The sequence below is a fragment of the Lipotes vexillifer genome, unplaced genomic scaffold (assembly GCF_000442215.2).
Source record: "Lipotes vexillifer unplaced genomic scaffold, Lipotes_vexillifer_v1.1 scaffold728, whole genome shotgun sequence".
Taxonomy (NCBI): domain Eukaryota; kingdom Metazoa; phylum Chordata; class Mammalia; order Artiodactyla; family Lipotidae; genus Lipotes; species Lipotes vexillifer.
Window position 1 is genome coordinate 374,257 of NW_006783590.1, and position 24,000 is coordinate 398,256.

The 24,000-nt window shown below is 49.3% G+C and overlaps 1 protein-coding gene across 1 annotated transcript in view; it reads right to left on the reverse strand.

Annotated features, from left to right (window-relative positions):
* Positions 1 to 6,653, reverse strand: part of APOL6 (apolipoprotein L6) — a 12,225-nt gene extending 5,572 nt beyond the window's left edge. Inside the window, exons 1-3 of the mRNA XM_007456265.1 lie at positions 6,561 to 6,653; positions 2,162 to 2,309; positions 1,267 to 1,368 (exon numbers count right to left, since the gene is read on the reverse strand). Coding sequence (XP_007456327.1) covers positions 1,267 to 1,368; positions 2,162 to 2,309; positions 6,561 to 6,653 — 343 coding nt within the window. The remainder of the gene's footprint in view (positions 1 to 1,266; positions 1,369 to 2,161; positions 2,310 to 6,560) is intronic.
* Between the last annotated feature and the right edge of the window lie 17,347 nt (positions 6,654 to 24,000).

Here is a 24,000-nt window from a genome sequence, read left to right on the forward strand (position 1 = left end):
AAAAAAAAAAACCCCAACCACCCAAAAAAAAAAAAAAAAAAAAAAAAAAGATTGCTATGTAGTATTTCATTATAGGAATACACTACAAAACATGCACTTGGTAAGTGGGGGAGCCCAGTGTGAGTCCAGCCAGGTCTAGAATGGTAGATCTCAATCAGAGGCGTGTTTCCTCCCCGGGGGATATTGGTAATGCCTGTAGACATTCAGGGGTCGGATGGAGGCAGTGCTACTGGCAACTAGTGGTTAGAGGCCAGCGATGCTCGACACCCTACAATGCACAGGACGGCCCCCACAGCAAAGAATGGTCCAGCCCAAAATGTCAATGTTACTGAGGCTGAGAAACCCTGGGGGAACCCTATTCTTTACCAGCACCCCCTAAAACTTCCCCCATTTTTCATATTAGTCTTATCGGATGAAGGGCTATAGTGACAGTGGGGAACCCTTTGGTCCCATCAGGTTCCACCCCCTCTCTACTGACCTTCTCTCAGTGGATGTCAAAGGATGTTATGTTGGAAGAGGGATGGAAATGATGGGGGAGGATTAGAGATGTTATTCTCATATGAGAGCATTTTTTTTATGAGTTTCTCTTTGCAGTTTTGGGAGACTTCAGCTCCACTGTATTCTGCCCCTTTGCCTGCAAACCAAGTCCCTCACGCACCCCATCAGCGTCAGAAAAGTCGGTTACTCTGAAACACAGCTTTGAGATAATCCTCTTAATCTTTATCACCAACACCCCCTACTCCCAAACTATACTAAAAAAACCTACAACCCAAGAAACACTGCAGGTTGCAATTTTGAGACAACTCATTCAGCATTTTTTCTACAAAGATGACAGCCCTAAACCAGTCCTGCAGAGAACGTCTAGGGAAATGCCTTGGCCTATGTCGTCTCCTCCTTTCTGGGGTCCAGGCGCTCTCTCTCTCTCTCTCTCTCTCTCTCTCTCTCTCTCTCTCTGTCTAGGATCCTGGGGTCCCCAGCCAATGGAGAGGAAGACACAACTTGGTTGGTCTAATCATACGCTTAATCATGCTTTTATTTAAACTTCAAATACTCCTGAAGGAGAGATTTCTATCCTGATTTATCAAGTAACGAAGCTGAACTTCAGACCCAGACTCACATTAGGAACTGGCTGGATGGAGATGTGAACCCCTGGGTGGTTCCTGACAACAGCTCTTTTTCCCAAACCAAGTGCAGGTGGCCAACCCCTTGGGCACATTGTCCTTTAGAGGCCCCAAATCAGCCCTCCTCCTGGGTGTGCTGTCCCACCTGTTCTCAGTGAAGCTCTCACTGTGGCCTCAGGTTCCGAGGGCCTTCTGCTCTCTCCTCTCCGGAGGCCTCTGGTCCAGCAGGGGGCTGTGAGCGTCTGGGCTGCAGGAAGACAAAGACAAAGTGCAGAGTCTCCAGCTGGCTCTTCTCACTAGGGGAAAGGCCCGAGGCTCTGATTGCAAAACTGGGTCCAAGTTCAATGAGTCAGGCACAGAAATGCCAATGCCCAAGGCAGCTCTTTCGGGAAGACCCTGGCGCTTATTGTGAAATGGCTTGAACTTTTACGTTCCTTTCTGCTTCTTTCTCTAATAGATGTGCAACTAAGTGGACAGCTGAATCCAAGTCAGGCCTGAGTCTCTCCTCTCCTGGTCCTAGCTGTGCCAAGGGCAGAACAAGGGTGGTTACGTCCTGCAAGGACTCAAGTCGAGCAGACCACCTGGAGTGCTGTCACTGTGGGCCAGTTCCTCAACTGCCCTTGGCCTCAATGCCCCATCTGTTAAATGGGTATTTATTAAACTAGCCCTTGTGAGGGAGAGCTACGTTGAGGACCCCCGGAGCAAGCGAGGGAAGGATCAGGGTTTGCGCATGCGCAGGGTCTTCACTCCTTTAATCTGACCTCAGGCGGTCTGCTGATGGATGAGCTTCCAAGTTATCAAACTGTGATCTTCTCTGGAATGAAGAGAACCTCTTCTATTCGTTGGGGGTTTTAGTTCTATAGAAGAGCTCAAAGGTATTGTTATAGGTATCCCTTGAGGACTCTGCCCCGAGGCTGCACTATTGTTTCTTAGCTGCGCCTTCCTTGTCTCTGCATCCCCTCCCTTCCCTGATTAGCGGCTGTTTGAATCTGCCCTCTGGGACTCAGGGAAGGTCACGGAGGCTGGGGTCTATTCCCTACAAACAAGAAACAAGAAAGGCTTCCGTGCCCGGGAGCCCCACAGGGTCCTGCTCAGCTTCGCTGCCACGAGCGCTGTCATCCGTCCTCCGAGGTGGGTGACCTTAAAGCCTAAGACCTCTTTTCTGTAACTGTGAAATTCATAAAGGCTCTGAAAATGGAAACATTTTTTCGTAATTCATTTGCTGGTAAAACCTGACCTGCACTGGTGCAAGTGTATAGTTTTGATGCATCCCCCTTCATTTGAATATTCACTGTTTCCCTGAAGAAATATGCATAGTGTTTGACCAAGGAGGGTGTTCTGGGCTGCTCTCAGTTTATAATAACCAATGCTGTGGTTGGACTGGCCCCCAGGGTTCTCATGATTGCAAGACACCCTTCAGCAATAACCATCAGAAAACTTAAAAATAAATAAGGGTTTATGACTTATAGAACCTCGAAATTACATAAAAGAAAATGTTTAAATAAATTATTTAATTAAATAAAAGGTTATTACTTACAGGACCTGGGAATGATATGACACATCTGGGCCACATGGGGGCTAGGGGAGGGGGTCAAGGTGGGGAAGGGAGGAAAGAGAGAGAGAGGGAGAGAGAGTAGCAGGGCCTGGGGTTCTGCTTATACTGGGGTGGAGAGTGGGGACCCTAAGTGTTCCAGGGCTCACTCTTTATTGGTGAATTTAAAACATACGAGGGGAAATTTAAAGCTCCAGAAAAAGTGACCCAAATCATCAGTGATTAAAATCAACCAAGATCTCTAAAACCGAGGGGCCTCAGCAGGGGAGGTGGCTGGCTTTTTATTTAACCCTGGGGCTGGCAATGTGTTTATTCAAGATCACTATCTTGGGCTTCCCTGGTGACCCAGTGGTTGGGAGTCCGCCTGCTGATGCAGGGGACACGGGTTCGTGCCCCGGTCCGGGAAGATCCCACATGCCGCGGAGCGGCTGGGCCTGTGAGCCCTGCGTGTCCGGAGCCTGTGCTCCGCAACGGGAGAGGCCACAACAGTGAGAGGCCCACATACATTTCTTGCTAGGTTTATTAAATGCTTTTGAAAGTAGGTAAAGGTACATAATTATTGGATTAAGTAGGTCAAAAAAAAATCCAGACTCATTATAGGTAATCATCTCCAATGATGTCACTAAATTATGTTTCTATCATTAATAAAATGCAGATTAAAATATTTCTAATCATACTATTATCTTTGAAAATTACCAATGATAGAGGTATTTGGCTTTGAAAATTCACATAATGCTAAGTCACCATTTCTTTACATGATGCTAAGTAAGTGGGAAGAAATTACAGCAGAAAGTGCAATTAAGCATATGCATGACTTCTATAAATGCCACATACTCTTCATTTTTTAGATTTATTGAACAAACATTGATTAGCAAGATTCATACCTTTTTTATTTAAGGAAGCCAAGAGTGTATCAGTGCTGTGTTTGGTCTCTCACAGATTACGTATCATAAAAGTCAATAACTGGTGAGAATTTTTCCTTTTTTCAAATGAGAGAATCAAGGATCAGAGTGAGTGCTTTATGACACATCACACAGTTAACAAGAGCCATACTGGCCTCACTATTCTACTTTACCCCGACCTTTCAAACATCTGGAATAGCTAAAAAAAAAAAAAAAAAAAAAACCCAAAAAAAAAAAAAAAAAAGATCACCATTTTTGTCGTGGATGCCTCAGCAATCAAAGCTTAAGTCAGGTGCTTGCATTATAAACAAGAACAACAGAAGCCCAGCTTTAGGGTTTACACTACAAGAGGGCTTCTGGGGATGTTACATAATATATAATATCTGGACCTTTCCTAAAATCCCCCAGATTGGAAACTCTGAAACACAGCTGGCCCCATTGATTTGAGATACAGGATTGTGGTCCTGACTCTTCCATTTTTCAGATGAGGAAACTGAGACCTCAAGAGAGTAGGTGGCTTTCCCCATGGTCACACAGCTAAGAAATGGCAACCCCAGTTCTACATCCTGTGTCTGGGGGAATAGCCTCTCATGCAGTCATGGGCTGAGATTTGTGCGTGTGTGTGTGTGTGTGTGTGTGTGTGTGTGTGTGTGTGCGCGCGCGCGGGCACGCGCGCGCAAGCTGGGACCAGGGGCCCCGTGGTTTGTTCACATTTATATGAACAGAGGTGCTAGGCCCTCTCCCCAGCCCGCCTGAGGCCACACTTGGGGCTTTGCTTTACAGGAGGAGTGCCCACCCAGCCAGGCTTGGTCTTTGGGGTCGGGGCTGACTGCCTTCCCTGGCCCTGTGAGCAGGAGTGAGAGGCTGGAGGGCCCTGAGGTGGGACCCATAGGGGCCTTTGCAGCCCTGGCGCCCTGGCCTCCTATACTTGGGGACGCTCTGACCAGAAAATGTCCTGGAGGTGGGGTTGGCTAACCCCAGGCCGCCTGGCCATCTTGGCCTCCCTGCTGTTTTCCCAGGCAACACATCAGATATTGTGGCCTCTCCTCAGTGCTGGGAGCCTCAGGGACCGGCCAGCCATTGGCCTGAGGGGTATTTACTACAGAGACTCTCATGAAACCATAGCCGCAAGAGATGCTGGGTGAGTGAGTCATCTGTCACCTGCAGGAGACCTGCTTCTGCGGTGAGACAAAAAGTGTGCCCTGTAACCCAGATGACCACGAAGTGGAGTTGCTTCATTTCCTAAACTCACCTAACCTTCCTCAAGGGTCCCCAACCTGCTGAAAAGAAACAAACTGGCCTCAGGGAAACTCCGTCTCTTGCATGTAAAACACGCTCTTTTGGGTAAAGTTGTTAACAAACCAGGTTCGTTTGCCTGACTATGGCAAGGTTTGCAACAGAGAAAAAGAGTTTATTCACAAGGCCGCCAACCGTGGAGACAGAGCAAATCTCAGCTCTGCCTCCCTGAATGAGAGGGGCTCCAGATATTTATGGGATAAAGCAGCAGTATGCTCTTAGGCATGGGGCAGGCTGACTGGAGGTGGGGAAAAGTTGAGGTGATTGGGGTTCTGTGCACATGTATCTGAGTCACATGCTTCTTCATGGGATGCATGTTCAAAAATAGAGGCTCTTAGCATCGTCTGTGGGTGCAGTTTTCGGTCCTCTGATGCCAGAATGTTGTTCCTTGCACACCCGCACAGGTCCAGTTTTAGGGTCGGTGGTCCCAGCCATTCTTAGCTGGCTTGAACCGGACAGGGGTCGATCGAATTCAAGTTCCTGGAAAACAACTTAAGCCCATCGCCCTGTTACTATAGTGACCCACAGCACACGGCAGAGTTATCTATCTAACGCGGGGGTTAAGGAGTCAAAAAATAATTACAGCCAGCCTGGTCAGTGCAGGCAGGTTACAAGCGGAGGAGTTTTTAACAAGCTCTTCTTACCTGCTGTTCTTTATAACAAGGTCAAGAATTTCTGTTAGTCACCAGTTTCTTTTAACCCTGAGGGGCACAGTTTCAGGATGTTTTTTTTTAACCCTATGGGAAATGGTTTCAAAGTCAGGCATTCGCGGGTGTTTAGGCAAAGTCAGGCCCCAATTTCTTATTAGAGTGTTAAAAAACAAAAATCCAGGGCTTCCATGGTGGCGCGGTGGTTGGGAGTCCGCCTGCCGATGCAGGGGACAGGGGTTCGTGCCCCAGTCCGGGAGGATCACACATGCCGCGGAGTGGCTGGGCCCATGAGCCATGGCCACTGAGCCTGCGTGTCCGGAGCCTGTGCTCCGCAAAGGGAGAGGCCGCGGCGGTGAGAGGCCCTCGTACCGCAAAAAAAAAAAACCCAACTGAGTAAATTTCAGGATCAAATTGTCTTTATTCATTGATTCGTGAATTGGGCAGTGTCCCTTCCAGCAAACAGAAAGGAGCTCTGCCGAGCTGTAGAAAAGGAAAGGTTTTTAAAGGCAGAACAGGGTAGAAAAAGGAACTTATTAGCAAAGAATGCGTTGTTTCGGGCAAGGTGACCTCCTCAGAGGAATGGAATCACCCTACCAGGCTGACCACTCGGCTGACTGATTACAGGTTCCATTCCTGGGAGGCTTGAAGCTGCACTTAGAGTAGGTACTAAGTCTTGCTTTGCTATTGCGGGTTTAGCATAAGGGACTCCATTTTGGGGCTGCTGTTTCCTTTTTTTTTTTTTTTTTTTTTTTTTTTTTTTCAGAGGTCTGTGCCGGCTGGTGAGGGAGCAGTGTCCCTATCGGAGAAGCTGAGCCCAGCTGCTCTGGCAGATAGCAGTGTGGCAGCCCAGCCCTCTTGCTGCTCTGGGACAGCTCTGCTGCTTCGTGTCAGCACGGCTGCCTCTAGGAGCGGCCACCAGGAAAGCCCTGCTGTTTCCTTTTAATCAGGGTTTTTTTTCTCTCCCACATAAAAGTTTGCCGTGCCCTAAGGTGACATCTGCCTGGGGGGACCTGTGTTGCCCCTCTGGGGTCTGGCTGACCTGCGCAGAGGTTTCCTTTGCCTCACCCTCCCGCTGGGCCCTCACTGCCTCCTGCTGGTGAAAGGTCCCCTGGCGTCTCTCTGCGGGCTCCATGATGCCTGCCCAACTCTGAGGAACTGCAGGGGGTCCCCCTTTCCGCCACCGGCATCCAGCCCGCCCTCGCCCTCAGCCCTCAGTCCATCTGCCAGGCCTCGCTCAGGCCCTGGGCGCTGCAGTGGGCTGGCAGGGGAGGGAAGAGGTGATTCAGCCTCTCTCTCCACCTAAGCAACCTGTCAGGAGGTCTCTCCTCCTGCTTGCTGCTCTCAGCTGCCTGCTGTGCCCGCTGGGAGGTTTTACACCACTCGGCCACAGAGTTTGATCATAATGGAGAGAAGCTGCAGGTGACTTCCTGCTCTGCCTGTTTCCCTCCCGATCCTGGAAAGCTACTCCCTAAACCATGTCCACCCCTTCCAAGTCCTCCCTGAGGACTTGTCCTCTGTTCTTATTCTTAAGCGCCTTGATTTAGCCACTGGTGAACAGGGTCGGTATTGGGGGAGGGGGGACAATTTACAAATAAAGGGATATTTGAGGGGTATTTCAAAAATATCGTAGTTAACACTTGTCAAAGTCTTAGAGAATTTCTACTGTTAACAAACAAGCAAGCAAGCAAACAAACAGCATATTCACTCCTGTGACCTAAATGAGAATGATAGGATTAAACCAATCTGTTTAATCAGCCTGATTGCAGGAAGTCAGAACCTCCTTGTCACCTTCCCCTGGCCCAGGGCCTGGCCCCTAACATTTTTGCTGAAGAATTATAGCTGATTATCAGCCACCTACCTGGAGGTGTGATTTCATCAAGTCCTTTGAACTGCAAGCAATAGAGATTGATTCTTGGCCTTGCTTATTTATTTACTTATTTTAATTCTTGACTCATTCCCTTTATTTACTAAATCTTAAGGGGACACTGGGAATAATTGCTTTAGACTATTACATAATCACTCATTTGAATTGAAAGCATAGTAGGGCTCATTTAAACTTAAGAATCTTTTGGAAAGACTCTGGGGCAGCTCTAGCCACAAAGGTACGACTGGACAAGCAGGGCTGGGAGAGACCAGGAAGCAGGCAGCCTGGTGACTTGTCAGGAGGTTAGGGCCGATGCACAGGGCTGCTCCCATCAGATGACTCAGCCACCTGTCCCATGACTCTCAGCCACCTGTCCCTCCCGGCTACTCCAGTTTTGCATCCCTGCCAGAGAATCTGATTGGCTAGCTGAGGTCACACGCCCATCCTTGTGTTTTGGGGTGTCTCTTAGTCCCTTTGGGCTGATGTAACAAAATACCACAGACTGAGTGGCTTGTAAACAACATTTATTGCTCATAGCTCTGGAGGCTGGAAGTCTGAGGTCAGGCGGGCAGGGTGGTTGGGTTCTGGTGACAACTGACTTCTCACTGTGCCTTCACGCAGTGTAAGGGGCCAGGGAGCTCTATGGGGTCTCCTTTATAAGGGCACTAATCCCATTCCCAAGGGCTCCATCCTCATGACCTAATCACCTCCTAAAGGTACCACCCCCCTAATAACCTCACATTGGGTGCAGGATTCCAACATGTGAATTTGGGGGGCTGGACACAAACATTCAGGCCATAACAGGGTGGTGGGTGCGAAGGTGAGGTTTGCTGGTTAGCACATGCACCAGAACCACATGGGGTAGAAGAGAGGCAGTTACTCAACAGAAAGGGTGCTGATCCCAGAAAAGACCAAGAGAGGATGTTGGGTGGGCAAAAGCAACAGGTGTTCACTACATCTCATCCTTTGCTCACATTTGTGTGATTCCATTTACATGAAGTGTCTAGAAGAGGCAAATGTGTAGAGACAGAAAGTAGATTGGTGGTTGCCAGAGGCTGGGGGGAGGGAGGAATAGGGAGAGACCACTCATGGGTATGGGGTTTCTTTCGGGGGTGACAAAGATGTTCTGGAATTAGGTAGTGTGATGATTGCACAACTCTGCGACTATGCTAAGCACCACTGACTTGTACAACTTATGAGTGAATTTATATCAATGAAGCTGTGTTGCTTTTTTAAAGACAAGCTCACATTTTCAGCTTCCAGTTTAACAATTACTAGGTGAACTGGGTGAACTGGTGGAAGATTTTGCAGGGGCGATGGGGGGCAGGGGAAGAGCTAAATCTTCTAGATGAGTAGAGCCTGAAGTCATGAAATTGTAAGCAGTTAGGTCAGGGGGTCCCCGGAGAAGAGAACCAGGGATAGCTTTCTTGACATAAGAGAAGCCATTTTGGCCTAAGCCATTTTATGATGTAAGCCTGGTTGCAATGCTTGCCCTTGAACAGGTCTCAGGAATCAATGATCTTATGGGAATTGAGGGAATGAAGGGACAAAGGAAAGCAGTCAAGAAACAATAGTTCAGCAGTAAAACTGAGTCCTAGTTCCTCCTCAAGGGATATACATAATAATATATCTTTGAGGTCTGCAGGTCTGCCCAGGTGGAGGATGGAATGATGACGTTGACCCTCCTAACTTCAATCAACTAAAGCTTGGATTCTGTCGACCTTTGCCCCAATTCTATGCTGAATTCTCCTCTGCTCAAGCCCCTTCATGAATATGTGTAGACCCTTAGCTTCAAACTTTCCCAATTTTGCTGTTCAGAGGAGACAGTGCTTTGGGAAAGATCCCTGGTGTTCTCCTTACTTGCTGCAAGTAAACAATCCTTCCTTCCGACCTTTGGTTTGGTTGTGTCTATTGGCTTGACATGCACCAAGAGGTGAACCCAGTTTTCAGGTAACAGGCTCATGTGTTGTGGTTTTGGGGAGAAATGGTATGTGGACTCATACAGGATCCTGCAGGTGGCAACCTGCCCCACACCTGCTGTGGCCACTAGGGTCTCGGGTCCTGGGGATAAGCAGAGAAAGGGCTGGGCTCCACATGACACCCCCCAACACCTCACACCCATTAGAAGAGCTATTATTTTTAAAATACAGAAAATAAGTGTTGGCTAGGATGTGGAGAAATTGGAACACGTGTGCATTGCTGATGGGAATGTAAAATGGCACAGCTGCTGTGGAAAACAATGAGTCCCCACAAAAAATTTAAAATAGAATTATTATTTGACCCATCAATTCCACTTCTGGGAATACACCCAAAAGAATGGAAAGCAGTAACTCAGAGATATTTGTACAGCCATATTCCTAGCAGCGTCATTCACAGTAGCCAAGAGATGGAAGCAACTCAAGTATCCATGTGAAACCAAGTCCCCCTAAAATCGAGTTCCTCTACCGAGTTTAACCTCTCCATCCAAAACATCACTCCCTTTCTGGTCCCACACCTGTTCTCCTCAAGATTGAGGAGTATCAAAGAAAAGGGGGGATTGAAACCAAACAGGACGCTACGTGGCCCTTCTGGGTACAAAAGCCTTTCTGTGTCCCCCATTTCTTGTTTGCAGGAAGAAGGCTTCAGCCTCCTAGACATTCCCCGAGTGCCTAAAAAGTGCAGATTCAAACAGTTACTAATTAGGGAAGGGAGGGAAGGCAGAAACAAAGGAAAGGCAGTCAAGAAACAAGGGTGCAGGGCTTCCCTGGTGGCGCAGTGGTTGAGAGTCCGCCCGCCGATGCAGGGGACACGGGTTCGTGCCCCGGTCCAGGAAGATCCCACATGCCGCGGAGCGGCTGGGCCCGTGAGCCACGGCCGCTGAGCCTGCGCGTCCAGAGCCTGTGCTCCGCAACGGGAGAGGCCACAACAGTGAGAGGCCCGCGTACCAAAAAAAAAAGAAAAAGAAAAAAAAGAAACAATGGTGCAGGGATAAGGCAGAGTCCCAGCTCCTCCTCGAGGGATTTACTTAACAATCTGATACAGATCTCTGAGTTCTTCTGCTGGACATGGGGGTCCCACCCAGGGGGAGGATGGTGACTTCGGGTCTGCACAAGCAAGTAGACCTCAGAGTGGAGGGAACCAGAAGGCTGATGCCTGAGATTCCTGGAGCACCATCGCGTCACCTCCCCACCAACCAATCAGAGGAAGGTCACACACCCTCCCCCGCAATTTTGCCTTTAAAAACTCTTCCCCCAGAAAACCACTGGGGAGTTTGGATTTTTGCCCATGAGCCACCCAGTTCTCCTTGCTCAGCCCTGCAGTAAACCTTTCTCAGCTCCAAACTCCGACGTTTCAGTTTTTTGACCTCATTGTGTGTCAGGCACACGAACTTGGGTTCGACAACACAGGGATAACAAAATGTAGTATATACATACATTCGAATATTATTTAACCTTTAAAAAGGAAAGGAATTCTGGGCTTCCCTGAAGGTGCAGTGGTTGAGAGTCCGCCTGCCGATGCAGGGGACACAGGTTCGTGCCCCCGTCCGGGAAGATCCCACATGCCTCAGAGTGGCCGGGCTCGTGAGCCATGGCTGCTGAGCCTGTGCGTCCGGAGCCTGTGTTCTGCAACGGGAGAGGCCACAAGAGTGAGAAGCCCGCGTGCCCATTATTCGGCCACAAAAAGGGAAGGGAATTTGACACATGCTACAACATGGATGAGCCTTGGAAACATTATGCTCAGTGAAATAAGCGAGTCACAAAAGGACAAATACTGCACGATTCCACTTAGATGAGGTCCCTATAGTAATCAAATTCAAATAGAGACAGAAGTAGAATGCTGGTTATCAGGGGCTGGTGGGGAGGCGGGAAAGGAACGTTGTTGTTTGATGGGGGACAGAGTTTCATTTTTGCCAAATGGAAAGTGTCCTGTGGATGGACGGTGGTGATGGTGCACAGCAATGTAAATGTACTTACTGTCTCTGTACTGTACACTGACTAGTGGTGAAGATGGTAGATTTTATGTGGATCTCCCAGAGGACACGGCGCCCTTTGCTCTCCAATGTCCCCTGTTAGGCGAGGGCCCAAGCTGCTGTTGACTGGCAGCAAACTGAATTCAGCTGGGCGGCTCAGAGAAGGGCACTTAGGCCCAAGGTTATAATAATCCCAAACCATGACTCCATGTTCGTGGCCCCGAAAGTCATCCTGTGATCCTTTGGCAGCTCCATTGCCCCTGGCTTGGGCAGTGACAGTCATGAGGGATGGAGACCGGGCTCCAGGAACACTCTGACCCTGAAATCCTTGGACTGCAGGAATCGCTGCCCTTCTCCCTGCCTACAGCATTTAGGATAGTTTGAGCAAACGCTGCCTGAGAGCACTTTGCCAAATGTAGCAAAAGTACCATCCCTGCCCCCATAGCTTTGCCCGGAAGCCGAGCCCAATTCACAGAGGGACAGGAAAGCAGTGGTCACAGGGGAGAGAAGGGCACTGAACTTGGCCCCAGGACCCCTGGGTTCCAGGCCCTTGCTGCCTGTCCAAATAATCCTCCAGCACCATTCCACCTACTTCCTAGGGTTCTCGGAAGGATTGAACGCATTTATCTTGATGATGGGAGGATTGTCAACAGTTACTCTCACCATCGTCACCATTTTCATATACACGGGACTCTCCTTTTGTGAAGATTTGAGAGACTCTTGAAGGGATTTCCCCCTCGTTCTCAAATTAAAATGAAGATTCTTGTGATGGTGGGGTTGGAGAATGGGAATGGCTACGTGCAGAGCATCCTTCACACTCGGAGCCCCGTCTGGGAGCGTTTCACGCAGGATTTCATTGGATCCACACCATCCTTCTAAGAGGCAGAGGACACAAGCCTAATTTATAGGTGCCCAGCCTGAGGCCAGTGGGGTGGAGTGCCTTACCCGAGGTCTGACGCCACTGCTAAGTGCTAGGGGAGATTCATTCCATAGATGAATGAGTAAGTGAGTTGGCAAACTGAGCTCCTTGTGGAAGTCTGGCCAGGGGTAAGGGTGGGTGGGGCTGGAACGGGAGCGAAGGGCCCGCCAGGGCTGGAGTTAGTTAGTATTTACTTGGGTTGCAAGTGACAAAACCAACTTGAACTAGTGTTGGCAAAAACAGGCATTTATTGGAAAGCTTTTGCTCCAGCTCGGTTGTTTTTGTACTGCAGGTCACAACCCTTTAGTGTGTCATGAAATCGATTTAGCGGGTCTCAACTAGTAATAAAAGAAAATGACATGGCATAGAATGGAAAGTGTCAGAATGTATCATACATCATAAGGGCTTACATATTGTTTCATGAAAATGATATACATATAATCATAACACACACACACGCGTGTGTGTGTGTGTGTTCTGGATTGCAGTGTGAACTGGGTCAGAGAGAGTATGTTTTACAGCTGCTGGTGTAGCTCACGGAATCAAAGGAAAATCTACACGGTGTCAGGCAGCTCCAGGAACTGCAGGCCCTGAGACCAAGAACCCATCGTAGCGCCCTCGTACATTCTCGCTCTCTCTCCTTTCCCCAAACTCTGGGCTTCTCTCGGGGAACCAGCCTCATTCTGTCCCATTATAGGTGGGCTTTTTCCATAACAGAGAGGACACAGCCTCAGGCCTATTCCTATTCATGTATTTCTGGTTCCTAGATTATGGATGGGAGAGCGGTTTCTCCGCCAGATCCAGGAATAAGATTCCTTGGGAAGAGCTCCTCTGGGTTAACTTGTGTCCCATGTCCCACTGGTCCCTGTGGCCAGAGGAATATGGTTCTCAGGTTCCCCAGCTCAGGTCACATTCCCTCTCCCATAGCAAAAAGCAATGTGCTGTTTCCAAAAGTCCTCACCAGAGCGCTGAGGTTGGAGAGAGGAAGAAATCAGGCCCTTACAGCCCGGGGAGGTGGTCTTCCGGACAATTCAACTGATGGCTGTCCTCTGCGAGCGGGTCAGGGGTCTAAGAGCGGGCTGCTGTCGATTTGGCCCACAGACAACCTGGATAGCGTTTTGCAAAGCAGCCTGTTTCCCAAGCAGCAGATCCTCCAAGGTAGGGGTGTAGCGGGGGATGGGCTCTGGGTGTCCTGTGGATCTGCAGGACCCTGGCTGAGCCGCCCACTCTACACCAACAGAAGAATCCATTTCAGGATGTCTGCTACCGTCTCCAGACTTGGGATTTGGGAAAGATGCCCACTGAGCATCTTCTCAGAACCTTAGCAGAGAGTCAGCCCTTCTGGCACCAGAACTTACCCTCTTGTTCGGCTGGGGTGGGTTGTCTCACCCAAAGGTCTTGATGTCTCCAAGAAACTGCTGGGAGGTGGCTCCAGGAAGCGTTGCTGTAGCCAGGGATGAAAATCCACAGGCCACCTGAGTCCACCTGCGGATCAGTGGACCCAGTTCTGTTCCGTTGGTGCAGTGGCTGTGGAAATGCCACTTCACAGGCAAAGCTGGGCAGTTGAGCTTTAGCTGGCAGGGGATCCCCATGACCTCATCAACAAAGGGAGGGTCTTCCACACTTAGGGCGGACCCTTAGGCTTCGGGAATGAGTATGGAATGTGATGGCCTCCCCCTGGAATTGCCAGATCCCCACCCCATCTATAAAAATAGGGAATCCCATTGCATGAGCCAGGATCCTTTTCTTGGCTATGATTCTGTGATCCTTAGAATCTAACATTCTGTGATTCTGAGAGTCTAGGAATTGAAGAGCCTCGATCACTTTGTGTCATTGACTTGGTTTGGGTCCAAGCCCTATTCTCTCCCCAGTCCTGCGGATTTTTTTTCAGACTGCCCTTGACCTCAAGAAGGACATCCACAGGAAATATATTTGGTCTTGCCCTCACTCTCACATGAGGCCCCCGCCTCGCCGAAGGGGAGGATGTGCTTTTACGCGGGATTGAGCTTCGGAGGAAATGAAACTGAGTTCTCCCATTTATATGCCCATTTCTTGGTGACACCAGGGCAGGGCCTGCCTCTGTGTCATCTTTTCTCCTTGGCAATTAGCTCTTACTTAGCACAGTGAACCTTTGTTGATCCAAAGTGACCTAAATTCCACAGCTCACGGTCCATGTGGTTCCGATCTAGTGAAATGGAGGATGTTACCCACAGGAGCTCCAGGGAGGATGGAGGTCCCCAGCGGCTCATGGCCTGTTCTCCATGAGCAAAGCAGGCGGGGCCGAGCGTTAGACTCAGTCCTTGGGAGGAGCATATTTTGAGGCACGAGGGCACGTTCACGGGACCTGGCGAGGGAGGAAGATGGAGCTGGGGAGAGGTCGCAGGGGACACAGAGAAAGGACTGGCTGGTGTGGAACTGTGGCTGAACAAACATAGCAAACGGGGTTTTATTTGTCAAGACAGTCTCCTCCAGGTCCCCGTGACCTTGCCAGGAAGGGTGATGCCACCAGCTCTTTCCGTCTATGGATCTGGATTCTCTAATGTGGCCACGAGGAAGCATTGGCAGGGTGAGGCCCATAGCTGGGCAGCCGGGCTGCCCCATACCGCTGACGTCTAAGGTTCTAGATTCTCATTCTAGATTCTAAAATGCCATAGAAAGAAGGCAAGTGTTTGGCTTGACACAGAACAACACAGATTCACATCCCATCCTGTGCAGGACACAAGGGTTGCTGGCTAGGGGTTGGACGGATTTGCAGAGACCAAGAAGTCTTCTGGGAGAGAGGGAGAAGGCCCCTCGCTCCGTCCTGCCATGATGGGCACTGTTACATATTGCTCATGGGGACGCAGGACCCCCAGGCCCCCTGCCAGCAGCCAGGCCCCCGAATCTGGCCTGCTGACCTATGCTCAGGCTGCCATGGGGCGGTGAGCATGCATCAGAAGAAGGGGTCTATCAACAGGATTTGTCTCCATGGCAGGCATCAGGGCCTGCTCTTAGGTTATTTTATTTTATTTTTTAATTTTTGGCCATACCACGTGGCATGTGGGATCTTAGTTCCCCAACCAGGGATCGAGCCTACGTCTCCTGCACTGGAAGCGCAGAGTCTTAACCAACGGACCACCAGGGACGACCCTTAGGTTATTTTATTAAGGCAAGAAATTAAGGTCACCATCCTGCCCAGCACTGAATGCATATGACGTCAGACTAGGGATGATTTTCTCTCCGGGAATTTCTTAAAACCAGAATTGGCTTAACATGACCCATGGCCATTCCCTACTGGTGTGGACTTGAGTTGTGATTTGCCCAGCAAAGCAAAGCCTTGGGAAGAAGAGAGAGTTGTCTAGCAAGGAAGAGCTGAGGGCTAGATGTCATGTGAATTAGATCACAGCTGACATTTGACTGCGTGTGTAGTCCGAGCTCCAACGGCACCCCAGATCACACAGGATGACAATAGCCATCTCTCCCGATCTCACTATGGGCTCTGGGATAAGGGCCTAATGTGGTTACGTTCATCCTTTTAATGACTCCGGGAGGTCAGTCTGCCGTTGCCCCTGTCTTACCGATGAGAGAACCGAGGCCGGGAGGAATGAATAACGTGCCCAAGGCCACATGTTCAGCAAATGGCAGAGCAGGGCCTTCAGCCTGGGCTGGGTGGTCTGGGTTCTGAGTCCAGAATCCCAACCATTATGCTCTGCAGCCTCTAAGAACCAGGGATTTAGAGTCATTTATTGGTTTGAATTCTATGCAATGTTCTCATCTCTCTCTGAAGAGGGTGGGAGCCGTCTCCTGGAAAGAAAGTGACGCCAAGGTCAGGGGGGTTGCATTCCTCTCCCCTCTCCACAGTGTCCAGGGCTGCCAGTGGCCTGCGAGAGAAGGGGACAGGAGCAGTGTCTCCGAGAGCAGGCGGGACAGGGACGCCACCAGAGCGGGGCCTGCACACCAGCCAAGGCCCCAGGCACAGAGCCAATGGGGAAAGGAAACTCCCTCCCTGATCACATTCTTAGCCACTCCGTGCAAGAAAGGGCGGGCTCCCCCGAAGCCCAGATAGTCAGTCTCCAGATGGTTTTTCACTGAAGACTTTCCCAGAGAGTCTCGGGGACCCAGGCCAGTACCGGTGGTGACAGAGCTCTGGCCCAGCATCGGGAGAGCAGGAAGGCCCTCGGCTGCCCTTGGGACCCTGAGAAAATCCCTTCTCCTCTGGGCCTGTGTTTCTCCATCAGCAGTGGGTCAACTAGTGACCCCACAAAGATATGTCTAAGTCCTAACCCCCAGTACCTGCTATTGAGACCTTATCTGGAAATAGAGTCTTTGCCAATGTAATTAAGGATCTCGAGATGAGATCAAGCGGGATTTAGGGTGGGCCTTACATCCAACTACAGCATCCTTAAAAGAGACCAAAGAGAAGACACACAGCGGGAGGGCCATGTGAAGATGGAGGCAGAGATTGGAGTGATGCAGCCGCAAAGCAAGGATTGCCAGCAACCACCCGAGGCTGGGAGAGAGACATGGAACAGACTCCCTCAGGACCTCCAGAAGGAACCAACCCTGCTGACACCTTGCTTTTGGACCTGTGACCTCCAGAACTGTGAGAGAATAAGTTTCTGTTGTTCTAAGCCACCAGACTGTGGCCATTGGTTACAGCAGCCCTAAGAAACTAATATACCATCTCCAAGAGAATTGATTGGGCCAGGAAGTCTCCCAGTGCTTAAGAAAATAAAGAAGAGACTGGAACTCGACCCCTACCCTGAGAAGCTCACAGTCGAGTTGAGAAACAAAAAAGCTGCACCAGGCTTCCCTGGTGGCGCAGTGGTTGAGAATCTGCCTGCCGATGCAGGGGACACGGGTTCGTGCCCCGGTCCGGGAAGATCCCACATGCCGCAGAGCGGCTGGGCCCGTGAGCCACAATTACCGAGCCTGCGGGTCTGCAGCTTGTGCTCCGCAACAGGAGAGGCCGCGACAGTGAGAGGCCCGCGCACCGCGATGAAGAGTGGCCCCCGCTCACCGCAACTAGAGAAAACCCTCGCACAGAAAGACCCAACACAGCCAAAAATAAATAAATAAATAAAATTAAAAAAAAAAACCCCACCAAATTACTGCATTTCAAACATCTTTTTAAAATTATTATTATGTGTTTATTTATTTATTTAATGCCAAGACTCTTTTTTTTTTTTTTTTTTATGGTACGCGGGCCTCTCACTGTTGTGGCCTCTCCCGTTGCGGAGCACAGGCTCCGGATGCGCAGGCTCAGTAGTTGTGGCTCACAGGCCCCGCCGCTCTGCGACATGTGGGATCTTCCCGGACCGGGGCACGAACCCGTGTCCCCTGCATTGGCAGGCGGACTCTCAACCACTGTGCCACCAGGGAAACCCAAGCCTCTTTATTAAAAAAAATTTTTTTTAATAAATTTTTATTTATTTATTTTTGGCTGTGTTGCGTCTTCGTTTCTGTGCGAGGGCTTTCTCTACTTGCGATGAGCAGGGGCTACTCCTCGTTGCGGAGCTTGGGCTTCTCAGTGCGGTGGCCTCTCTTTGTTGCGGAGCAGCACGGGCTCTAGGCGTGTGGGCTTCAGTAGCTGTGGCTCGCGGGCTTAGTAGTTGTGGCGCACAGGCTTAGTTGCTCCGCAGCATGTGGGATCTTCCTGGAGCAGGGATTGAACCTGTGTCCCCTGCATTGGCAGGCAGATTCTTAACCACTGCGCCACCAGGGAAGTCCTATATATTTTTTTTTTTAATTAAAAAAAAATTTTTTTTTTGGCCACGCCACACAGCTTGTGGGATCTTAGTTCCCTGACCAGGGATTGAACCCAGGCCCTTGGCAGTGAAAGTGATGAGTCCTTACCACTAGACCGCCAGGGAACTCCCTCAAACACATTTTTCTTTTTCTTTTTTTTAGCTGTGTTGGGTCTTCGTTGCTGCACGCAGGTTTTCTCTAGTTGCGGAGAGTGGGGGCTACTCTTCATTGTGGTGCGTGGGCTTCTCGTTGCAGTGGCTTCTCTTGTGGCACGTGGGCCCTAGAGCGTGCAGCCTTCAGTAGTTGCGGCACGTAGACTCAGCAGTTGTGGCACACGGGATCTAGGGCACACAGGCTTCAGTAGTTGTAGCACGGGGGCTCAGTAGTTGTGGCTCACATGCTTAGTTGCTCCATGGCATGTGGAATCTTCCTGGACCAGGGCTTGAGCCCGTGTCCCCTGCATTGGCAGGCGGATTCTTAACCACTGCGCCACCAGGGAAGTCCCCCAAACACCATCTTGATGAACCTTCTGTACATAGAATCCCAGCTGCCCAGGCTGCTGGGAGCTCCCAGCCAGGAGGAGTGGAGGGTGGAAATTCAAACCAAGGAAAAGGATTGGCCCCCAGGAACCACAGGGTGCAGAGCAGGGTGGGTGGGATGTCAGCCCTGGCAGGGCCACCTCCAGGGAGCTCAAAGCTTCCAGCTGGAGTGGGGAGCCGGAATGAAGTCCCACGGGGCCAACATCTTTTCTAGGAGTTGCAGTGGCTCTGCAGTGGGACCTCTGGTGCAGGGGTCTCAGCCCAGGGCGTGACAATCTGCCCAGGTCACAGAAGGGGTGCTGACAGCAAAGCCTAGCCCAGGGCAAAGGGCTCTGCAGACCTCAGGGGAGGGGATTAGGGACACGTGGGAACCAGAAACCAAGCCAAAGACCCACCAGTCTGACCTGTGAGTTTCAGCAGGGTGGTTGGAGCCTCATTTTCTCCACCTGAAAATGGACACAGAAATCATTGCATTACAAGGGGTTTATGAAATGAAATGGGCTGATATTCACAGAGTGATTGATGGAATATCTGGTCGAAGCTTTAATATTCAAGGTATTGCTGTTCTCAGACGCAGCTGCTTGAATTATAGATGAGTTTCAAAGAAGTTAACATTCTTTCCAAGTATGTAACCAGTGTCTTCAACCACCGACCTTGGGAGGCAGGACTACAAACGCGGGGTTTCGAGGTGAGCAAGCCTGGGTTTGAATCCCAGCTCTGCCTTTTCATGGGACGGCGGCCCTGGGAAGAATCACTTATCTTTTCTGAACTTTCCTGACTTCATCCATAAACGAGAGATCGTATCAACACCACGGTGAGAGCATTTCTGTTTGGCAAATAGTAGGTATTTCTGAATAACACATGAATTAAAATAAAGGCAACTGTGTGAGATGGTGAGAGGTACAGGCCACAGGCAGTGGGAACTAGGAGAGGGAGCGTTTGCTAACTGAATAAGAAAACATGCTCCTGGGACTTCCCTGGTGGTCCAGTGGCTAAGATTGCTCCCAATGCAGGGGGCCTGGGTTCGATCTTCGAGGGGGGAACTAAATCCTATATGCCTCAACTAAGAGTTCACATGCCACAACTAGAGCCACAAGGAAGATCCAGCATGCTGCAACTAAGACCCGGCACAGCCAAATAAATAAATAAACATTAAAAAAGAAAAAAACCCCACAAAAACGTGCTCCTACCTCAGGGCCTTTGCACTTCCTGTTCCTTCGGTTAGAATGCTTTTCCTCAAGATATCTCCCTGGTTCTCTCCTTTACCTCTTTAGATTGTTATCACATAAGTTTAAATTAAATTTTTACTTACATTTTGAAACTAAATTTTAAAATGTTTCCCCACTCACCACCCAACACTCTTTATGACTCTTCTCTGCTTTGTTGCTTTATTTTTCTCCATAGCATTTATTATCACTCAACATGCCATTTTAATGGTTTATTTTATCTTATTATGTTTATTTTATTTATAAATCTTTCTACCCGCACCCTACCCCCACTACCATGTAAGCTCCACTAGGTAGGATTTTTGTCGTTTTCTGTTTTGTTTTTTTTGGCTGCACCATGAGGCATGCAGGATATTAGGGCAGGGATAGAAGCCCCGCCCTCTGCAGCGGAAGCACTTAAACACTGGACCACCATGTGAGTCCCTTGTCTTTTTTTAAGCTGCTATACTTTCACTACCTAAAACTGTGCCTTGCACATGGTGGGTGTGATGGCTAATTCTGTTTATCAACTTGACAGGGCCACAGGGTGCCCAGATATTTGGTTAGACATTATTTCTGGGTGTGTCTATGAGAATGTTTCCAGATGAGATTAACATTTGAATTCGTAGTCTTGAGTAAAGCAGATTGCCCTTCGCAATGGCAATGTGGGTGGATCTTATCCAATATATTGAAGCCTGAATAGAACAAAAAGGTGGAGGAAGGGAGAATTTGCTCTCTGCCTGACTGCTTGAGCTGGGACTTTGGTTTTGCCATTGGACTGAGACTTACATCACCAGTTCTCCTGGTTTTCAGGCCTTGAGGCTCCATTTCAGTCTCCAAATGGAGCCTCACCCTTGCTTCTCCTGGGTCTGCTGCTCACCAAATGTAGATCATGGGACTTCACAGCCCATAACTGCATAAGCTGATTCTTTGTAATAAATTTCTTCATATACATATATGAATACATACATATGTATATATATATATATATATATATATATATATATATATATATATATATATAGGTCTGTGCCAAAGGTGAAGCTATCTACATTATCTGTCTAGCACAGAATGCCCCATAACCCAAGCAACCTATATCCACATTATACCCCATATATATATATATATATAAAACCTATAGATATATATATCCTATTGGTTCTGTCTCTCTGGAGAACCCTGACTAACAGAGTATGCATTCAGCAACTATTTGTTGAATGAACAAATGATTGAATACATGTAACTGGGAGGTCCAGGATACAATTGACTTCAGGCATAGATGGACCCAGTAGCTCAGAAAAATATCTCAGGGCTCTACCTCACTATACCTCTTGTTATCTTTCAGGCCAGAGGCCACCTGCTGCCCCAGGTTCACATCCTCCTTACTTGGCAAATCCGTCCAAGAGGTCTGGCAGAAATGTCCCAGAGAAGAATCTGATTTGTCTAGCTTGGATCTCATGCCCACCTCTGAACTAGCTGCTGTAGTCAGCCAAATGCAATGAGTTCCCAATAGGAAAAGGGGCGGGGGAGCGGGAGTGCTAGGAAGACAAAAACAATACAGGTCTACAACAGAGGGCTTCCTGGAGGAGGTGGCCTTTCAGTCAGGCTTTACGGGATGGTTAGGACTTGGCCACGATGTCAGAGTTTTCTACAGCTGGATCCTGCCCACGTGTCCAGCCTCACCTCTCGTTCCTCCCCACCCTGCACCCTATGATCCAGCCACTCCCTGCTTCCTTAACTCAGTCCAGGTTTTGACGCTGCTAAGCCTTTGCTCACTTTCTTCCCTGCAGCTAATACTCCCTCCTCTTCAGAAACCAGGGTAATTCTCTACACCCTTGAAATGCTACAGTGCCTGATAAAGAAGAGGTACCCCACAAATACTGTTGAGCGAATGAATGAATGAATAGATAAAATCTTTCTTCCCCTGGAGCTATAATAAGGGCATATTTAGTATTCTACTAGTAAGAACAGGGCGGGGGCCTGGAAGGAGGTGTCTACATGATGCTGGGGCCCTGAAAGGAGGCCTTCCTGGAGGAAGAGCCATGTTGAGAAGGGCGGGCTTTGCACAGGTGGGGGCAGATGAGTCCATGAGACATGATACAGGAATGTCACAGAGTCCAGTCTAGGGTAGAATGGAAGTAAGGAGTCTTTCTTTGGGGTTAGATAACAAGCTTGTGCTTGCCTTTGTTGAAATAAAATCTCTTGTTGGGGAGGTAGGAGGGGTTGAATTCCACCAGTAACCATTAAGACAGGTCATAAAGGAAAATGATACCCAAGACAACTACATTTTGATAGAGGGGCAAGTGGAGGGAAAGTTCTAGAACACAGGATATGCTCCCAAGGCATTCCAGTGAAGCCAAAAGTAAAATGGGATTCTAGTCCCTCGGGGAAGAGGTCCTAAGTGTTTACATCCTCACAAGTTGCGTACTTTACAGTTTGCAAAGCATTTTTCCATTCATTGTCTACCTGATCCTGGGTGGTAGGCATTTCTTTTTTTTTTTTAATAAATTTATTTTATATATTTATTTTTGGCTGCATTGGGTCTTCGTTGCTGCGCACGGGCTTTCTCTAGTTACGGCGAGCGGGGCCTACTCTTCACTGCGGTGCAGGGGCTTCTCATTGCGGTGGCCTCTTTGTCGCAGAGCACAGGCTCTAGGCGCGCAGGCTTCAGTAGTTGTGGCTCGCGGGCTCTAGAGTGCAGGCTCAGTAGTTGTGCACGGGCTTAATTGCTCTGCGGCATGTGGGATCTTCCCAGACCAGGGCTCGAACCCATGTCCCCTGCATTGGCAGGCGGATTCTTAACCACTGCGCCACCAGGGAGGTCCCTCTTTATTCAACAAATATTTATCAAGCGCCTCCTGCTTACGGTGGTCCTGAGGGCTAAATGAGCCTCTGCATAAAAAGGATTTGGAGCTGTGCTGGGCCCTGGCAGGCCAGCAGTGCATGTTTGTGGTGTGGTGATAGGAGTGGAGGTGGTACAGAGGTTATTATCAGCCTGAACTTGGCCTTATACCAGACAATGGAAATACAAGACATGCTCTCAGGACCCCCCCAGTCCATCAGGGAGAGGGACCTTGAGTCATTAATTATGTAACACGGTCACAGGTCTAACCATTTCAACTCAGATGTTTGAAGAAAGGTGGTTTCTTTATTACTAGGACCCATAGCCCACATGTGTATGGAGTGTTTACTCAGTTCTGTGCCACATATAGTTTTAGGTACTTTACCTGGTTTAAATTTCATCCTGTGAGGCAGGTACTGTTATGATGGCCATTTAGCAGGTGAAGAAACTGAAGCACAGAGAGGCTAAGTAACTTGCCTGAAGTCACACAGCAAGCAAGCAGTGAAGCCAGAATTCAAACCCAATAGTCTGGCCCCAGAATCCATATCCTTGACCTCTGTAGTACATTGCCTCTTGTCTGTAAGCACTCCTGCTCTGTGTGTGTGTGCAGGGGGGCTGCAACTTAGATGAGCCAATTAATGGGATCTCAAATTTTCCTCCGGCTTGTATCTCTGGTTACACACACACACACACCCCTAACTACCACCACACTTTCTCCTCTCCAAGATGGTACCTGGGTATATGCGAGGAGAGGGGAGATGGGAGATGGGTCCTTGGAGACAACTGGATGAATAATACATTATTTAAAAATTTTACAACCATTATCCAGTTTACAATTACCATTGTGAATATTGCTACCTAGGCCAAGCAAGGGAGTCTAGAACCCGGTCTTACTGGTGAGGAAGGCCTCCGTGTAGGAGGGATTGGCAAGGGGAAGGGAAGACCACTCCAGGCCAAGGTGGTCTGAGAGAGGCCAACCAGGGAGTTGGGCCAAACTGCCCCCATCCCCTCCTGCGGTCAAGGTCAGAAACCCAGAGCTGCTGCCCCAACAGCCCAAATGGTTCCGGGACAGCCCAGAGCACCTACTCCAGCTCTGAACTCCCCCAACTCAAAGACTCCCCAGAGAAGCAAACCCTGGCTGCCACGTGAGCCAGCACAACTGTTGGCCTTGGCTTCTCTCTGCTGGGCCAAGGTGACTAATTTTAACTGACGCTGCTGATTCATCCAAGGCTGGGACCCCCCTCTCCCAACCCACCCCAAGCCACAACCTCAGGGCCTGCTGAAGAGCTGCCAAAATTCTTCAAGTTCAAAGTTATTCCTGATCCGCTCCAAGCCCACATTCCAACCTCATCCATGACCAACCCCCTTCACGAAGTTTCTGACCCTGCTAAACTGGTCTTCTCAGGGTTTCCTGAAGATTTCATACGCATTCCT